Source organism: Phyllopteryx taeniolatus, chromosome 3, assembly GCF_024500385.1.
Source record: "Phyllopteryx taeniolatus isolate TA_2022b chromosome 3, UOR_Ptae_1.2, whole genome shotgun sequence".
NCBI lineage: Eukaryota > Metazoa > Chordata > Actinopteri > Syngnathiformes > Syngnathidae > Phyllopteryx > Phyllopteryx taeniolatus.
The window spans coordinates 21807771-21814686 of NC_084504.1; the positions used below are offsets into that span (position 1 = coordinate 21807771).

The window sequence follows — 6916 nt, forward strand, 5'->3', positions numbered from 1 at the left end:
TACCACATTTTTATCTGTATGTGGTTAAAAACATTTTACAGGATAGAAACAAGTGTAAAAACACACTTTACGAAGAAATGTATACGGTGCGTTGTCTAGCAACTCAGTGTACCCTCGCCTTTTTCGTTTTTTTTTTTTTTTTTTTGCTGTTTACGTTCACAGTCCTTGCCCAAAATGGCTGCCACTTCCCACAATGCAATGTGGCATTCACAATGCATTGTGGGATGTTGCATTGTGGTACATGGCAGCCATTTGAGGCTGGCTCTATCACTGGGGAACATAAACATGGCTGTTTAGTCAAACGACTGAAAGATTTGAAATTCAATTCGAGAAAGTGTATTATACACTTGTGTGTTATATACCAGAAAGGGAAGGTGATTTACAAGGAAACATTACACCATGTGGAATCCGGATAGACAATCGCTGGCTGGGACCAGGCTTGAGACTGCGAGCTTGCTATTGCTAGCTTCAGGAGAGGAACCGCTTCGCACCCTGCTGCATCCAGCAATGCTTAACGTTGTTTTTTTAAATTTGTTTACTTTTCTCTAAGTAGACACCGAAAATCAGAATCATCTTTATTTGCCAAGTATGTCCAAGGTAATTTTTCTTTGAACATTTTGTGCGTTAATCTAACTGTTTGCAAACCAAGTCATTCGTAAACTGAGGTCCCACAGTTTATACAAATAGAGATGGGAAAGTCCTTAATCGGCTAAGGGTAAAAAATTCAATCAGTCGATACAAAATCCCTCAATTGGATGGGAGATGTTCTGAACTCTGTTGTATTGAGTAGAATAATGCTGTCAGAGCACACGTCTGTGGATGTAGCTAAATTTCCAAAACCAGTGCGCTTAACGATCAAAGGTTTAATTTATCCCAACTTATAAAAGAATCAATAGCTGTTTTTGTTTGTTGTGTTCTGTATTTGGATGTTTACTTGTTTGAATAACTAATAACCAAATAAAACAAGTAAAACAGATAATGTTTTGAGTGCTATACCTGCAGTTCTTGCAGCAAATCTCCACACAGTGCCGTTTCAAACAACTCTTTGCCATTCTGATACGTCTTGATGATCTTCAACTTGATCTCAGGGGAGCTGGTTTTCTTCAGCACTCCTGTGGGAGTGCTGGGAGGGGGCTGGACAGGCTGTGAAGAAGGGGTACTGTCCACAAGGGAAGGGGGAGGGCTGGACGAGGGCAGGTGCAAGGGTGGAGGAGGAGGCAGTGTGTGGGTCATGATGTGAGGTGTGTGGGGAAGGTGGTGCTGGGTGGGCAGGGGCAGGGGCAGCGGCGGGGGGCTCTGTGGGTGGCTCTGGATGTGGGGCGTGTTTGACAGGAAGTGGTGCGCGTGGGGGAGGTGATGGTGATGATGGTGGTGGTGCAGGTGTGGGTGGTGCGTGGGCAGCGGTGGCGAAACAGGGGAGCGGGGTCTTTCCTGGAGACCAGGGCCCCTTAGTACCGTGCTCTCCCCCGGCATGAGGATGCCGTGCTCCGCGTAGCTGCGTATGGGCCCGTAGCCATTAGCTGAACCGTTGGGAAACTGCGAATACATGGAGAACTTGGACTGCGGCTCGTACATGCCCAGACCTGGCGGGTAGCCGTTGGAGACGTGTGGCAGGTCCTCTGACGCTGAGGGTGGGTAGAAGTCTGCATCCAGGGTCGCATCGTAGGAGGGACCGCCATCCTCGCCCGGGTCACTGCCAGTGTCGCAGGTGCCGTCCTGTCTGATGTTGGCTGAGTCAATAAGCTGAGGGGGTTGCTGAATTGTATTTCCCATGATCCCTTGCATGAAAGAGAAGGAGAAATCCATTGTTGGGCTCCGGCATCCTTAACTGTCTTTTTCTTTGACTGGACCTGTTGACAGTGAGACATGGAAATTATAATTTTTGTGCTCATGAAGGTATGAGTCAATATCAACTTAAGGTGCCTTTGAAACTTCCCCATTTCACCCAAAAAAGTTTAGATTTTCCATTTAACTTCATATGAATTGCATTACATAGATGTTATGCTGTTAGAGATGCCATTGGTCAAGCTCATACACTTTAAAAAATATATATATATAAATTAACATGCAAACAGCAAAATATGAGCTTGCTGACTGGGTGGCTGGACAATGACAGGGTGGACAGTTTCTTTTGCCAATATTAGCATTTTGTGAGCACATGGTGGACCTTTACTTAGCAACATGATTCAGTTAGCAAGTTGACTGTGTCCTGCTTGACAAATATATTTTGATTTTCTGAAAGGTTTTCATTCGACTTTACACCGATTTTATCGGTCTGATCGGTATCGGCCGATAATTAGCATTTTATGCTGATCAGCTTTAATGTCATAATTCGCCGTCATTGATCGGCTCCGCAAAAGACATTTACTCCACGTCGCCATCGTGTAAAGTATATTTTAATCCAAAAGCTAGTTTATTTTTAGCCTTGTCGCACGTCTTTTGACGTAGTATTGTAAATATCTGACTGCCAATAAAGTTATTTAAAAAATTTATTAATTAAAAAACATGTCAGCGGTGTGGAACAGGCAACACGTCTGAGACAGACAACACGTAACCGGATCAGACTACAAGACAAATTTGCTCTTTCACGACTACGCTGTCAGACTATTGCAATAAAATCTTGTATTCCGATACCACCGCATCCCGTTTTTTACGATCATTGGGCTTAATCTTATCAACTCAAATGCGACCGGATACACACGTTACTGTGGCGACGACAACAAGAGTGGATTACACAGACTATATTATGAGGACACAATGGGGGAAAAAGTGTGTTGGTGGTCACCGGTGGTCAGGACAGGAGAGGACTTTCGTTTAAGGCTTGCTTGAGGTATGTTCACGTACTTTTAATACGATACAGCGCACAAGCAGGCAATAAAAACATTATGTAGCCTAGCAAGCAAGTGGTAGCACGAACGGTTGTACGTAAACATGCCGCCGTTCTGTCAAATCATGCTCTAAAGTTTCGGTGCGGGTGAAGTAATTTAATTACAATAAATGTTATTACAGTAAGTTAGCACCCATTATTTCCTTCATGTAATGTTGGTTTGACCTGACTGATTAGAATACACGATCTGACTGGAGCAGTGATTTCCAAACATTATGGAGCCAAGGAACATATTTTACAATTGAAAAATCTCACGGCACACCAACAAACAAAAATCTCACAAAAAGTGCATACATTAATTACTGTATTTACCTCCTACCATCTAATAGAAGACCATTCATTTGTTCTGTCTATCACTATGCCTCACTGGCATAAATAGAGGAACAAAGATACATTATTTATTGTAAATATAATTTTTTGAGCAATTAAGTATACAAGTATATACAGTAAATGAACAGGTCATTTAAATACACATTCCTCCATCTTGTGATCGGATCGGTGATCGTTTTTTTAAACTCGCTGAATCGGCCCCAAAAATCCTGATCGTGTAAAGCCTAGTTTTTATATCAATTGATATTTCACAATGACAGAGTGGACATGTTAAGCTTGACAACATCCAATACATATTGTGTTACTAACATCCATCTTCCGAACCGCTTGTCCTCACGAGATGAGTGTACATTTTTATTCTGCAACTATCCACTGTTTCAGCCTCCATTGGGAAAAAAAAAAATGCTAGTTGCAATGTCACTGAAAACATTGGGAGTTTTTTATTAAAATGGGAACTTACCCATAATGACAGGGTAGACAGCAATTTCAGGGACACATACAAAATGTTCATTATGATCATGATAATAGAATCAAGACGATAGATGAAAATGACTAATTTGAACAAATAACTTAAAACATGTAAAAAAATGTTTTTGATTTAGTATCATTTAACCACTTATTTACACATGCTGTAGTTTGTGTGTGGGACACTAATCACATACATGCAATGAAAAAAAAAAAAAAAGACAAAATGAATAAAACACATAAGCGCTTTATCATTGTACTGGTATGTGTGCAAATATTTGGCCACTAATAAGAGTTTAGAGTGTCATTATGTTGTTACATTTTCATGATGAATGCATGATTCTGTTGAGGACACTAAAAGCACTGTATAGTGAAATTGACTCGAATGTCAAATAGTGAAAAGCTTTTTTTTTTTTTTTTTTTTTTTTTTTTTTAAATCAACAAGCTGGCACACACTTTGCAAACCATTTTCTGACATGTTTGCTGTCATAAATGAGTTTTTTTCCCACTAGTTTGTTATTGCATATTTTTGGATTCGATTTTATAAAAATACATTGTATGCATGTATAAATTATGTATGTCATAATAATCCACAATAAAGTAGCACGTTCCCTTAAAAACACATCTGTGAGGCCTCTAAAAATACTAATACTCTAAATGAAAACTACACACACCATAACAACAGTTTGATTACTAGCAGCTAATATTAAGCCAGAATTCTGAACCAAGATAATAATCAACAGCTTTTATTGCAGGAAATGCCTCAATAATTCCACCCTGACAGTTTAATAGCAGACATGTCCAACTTAAAGTTATGCGGTAGCATGTTAATTATAACGAGACTCGTCTTCAAAACAAACCCTATTAGCTTCAATTAGTTGCTGTTTGTGGAGTTTGTTGCCAAACAAAACGAGCAATTCCGGTGTCTTTTTCACACCAATTTGTTGACACTTTTATTGTACTTAGGGTGTTAAAGACGAGAAAGAGGAGGCTGACTGTGTTTCAACCTGTGAGCAAAGGTGGATAATGGTGATGTAAACATCCGTATGGTGCCGTCCAGCGGTCACAAAAATACGAAATGCATGTTTAAGAATCCTTTTTTAATCATATGTAAAGAGTAAATCGTAAAGGTTTTTGTTACAGATGTGTGTTTTGATTCGAGGGGGCTGGGAAACATCTGCGCAGACACAATTGTCTCACTGGGTGATCTTATAGCCTTGTGGGATGTTAGCCTCAAAGCTACCTAGCTACAAAATGATCATCTTTGGCTATCGTCGGGGTTTTAGGTGCTTTTAAAACACACACACGAAACCGTGTTGGCACATGTAATGCATCCACGTACGCGTTTAATATGCGTTACGCCTATATTTGAGCACATAGCAAACGGAATAAGATGAAAGGGGGAAGGCTAAAGCTAGCTAGGCTAACGGTACAGTGCCAATATGGCTGCCTGTCTGGCGTGATTATTCCTCCATCACTGGGGCTTTGGAGAGACTGGTTGAAAAAGAACCAAGCCGCCACTGCAAAAGGGTTGCACCGGCGACGGATGGACACGAGCATGCATCGGTAGCTACGCTAAAACAAAAACATGCACAAAAAGAAGAAGGGGGAGATGGCTTATGAGAAGCACGATTTTTTTTTTTTTTTTTTGACGGGGAGTCGCGAAATGCAGGCAAATAAAAATGTCAATACCTTCAGCGTGTCCCATTCTAAACACATACACCAGCCAGCAACGCGTCCTCGTTTAATATAGAAATAAGAAAATAAATTTAAAAAAAAAAACAAATGTGTTCTGTTATATTGATAACGCGCAGGCCTATCCTTTTTCGTTTTAACGCAATTCTCCACAGAGAGGAGGAGGGGGATGTTACGCTATCTGCTCGCTACCCAATCCCAAAGCTGGGCTCTTCTTCAGCGGAGGAACTAGAGATTTTAATGGCACCCTGCTAGAAACAAGAGGCTTTTGATAACGGTGCACTCTTCTGATTTCAGCTCAAACTACAAGAGCGCGTTTAGAGACGGTTAAAGCATTAAATCTACAGGGGCAAACGGCACCTCGGGACGTGTAGTTCACTGTTTAATTTGATCAGTGCAGCTGCAAAGACTTCAAGTCACGGTCACGCCTCCACTGAAGTGAAAGAGGAAATATGTGTTATGTGCAAAGGTAGTAATACATATTGTACACTCGGCACAGCAGTGCTTCCCAACCTTTATTGAACCGAGGCACATTCATCTGAGAACTCTAAGGTCACACCACCCCAAAAAACAAAACGTGGATTGTATACGGGTTAATCATGTCGTCGTTGAGCACTTAAAGGGAGTTTGCAGTTGTTTAAAAAAATATTAATAAAACCACCACACGGGACGAAAAACAACCTAACAGAGACAGAAAGTATGACCAAATCATTTGGTCATACTGAGATCATTTGGTCATACTGAGAAATGATTGAAAGTATGTCAATCATTTCTCAGACCCGCACACCCCCCGGCAGCCTCACGCTGACCTGTTAGCTTGGGCTTCAGTAACTTTTCTGTGAGTATTTTGGAATATCCACCTCTGGAGAAATAAATGCCTATCCCATGTTTGCTAACAACTGGGCATAAGATTAGCAAACAAAAGCACAGCGAAGGGCACTCAGGCAGCTGGAAAGATTCAGAACCCACGCAGAATTGGGACTATTTCTGCTTGACAGGTATGTTTATCACCTCTCAGGATTTTTAATTGATTGTACATTCCAAAAAATAAAACTTCAAACTGTTGAAATTAGTGTTATTGTAAGACTATTACAAATATGCCCAGGCATGGCTAGCTAACATGGCTTGCTGGGGGTTTAGTGAAGTTAGGCTAAAACGGCAATCTCTCTTAATTGTTTGTCCTGTCCACTGTATCATCAGCGCAATCAAAATCCTCATTATTGGACAAGTTTATTAAAACACAGGAGTAATATGTTGGAGTCGCAACAAAATACATAATAACAAAATCTACATTTGGGACATATGTACAAAGTGCAGGCATGCAATGGAGACATAAGAGTGAAAGAGCCAAGAAAACAGTGCTGCACCTCCTGAGTTGGGGTGGGGTGGTGGGGGGGTGGGTTAGGGGTTGGGGGCATTGCATTGCTCAAGGGCACTTCAACAGTCGCCAGGAAGCAGATGAGCATCTCTCCAACAACTAGTTGCCATTTTTTTTTTTTGTCTGCATAGGAACTTGAACTGTGATACTCTGGTTCCCAA

General features: G+C 41.0%; 1 protein-coding gene across 4 annotated transcripts in view; it reads right to left on the reverse strand.

Moving 5' to 3' along the window:
• The window catches only part of nsd3 (nuclear receptor binding SET domain protein 3), a 34575-nt gene extending 28891 nt beyond the window's left edge, over window positions 1-5684 (reverse strand). For all 4 annotated transcript variants that reach the window (XM_061767607.1, XM_061767608.1, XM_061767606.1 and 1 more), the window contains exons 1-2: window positions 5375-5684; window positions 997-1850 (exon numbers count right to left, since the gene is read on the reverse strand). In XM_061767607.1, the coding sequence (XP_061623591.1) occupies window positions 997-1806 (810 nt within the window). In that variant the 5' untranslated portion in view covers window positions 1807-1850; window positions 5375-5684. The remainder of the gene's footprint in view (window positions 1-996; window positions 1851-5374) is intronic.
• Between the last annotated feature and the right edge of the window lie 1232 nt (window positions 5685-6916).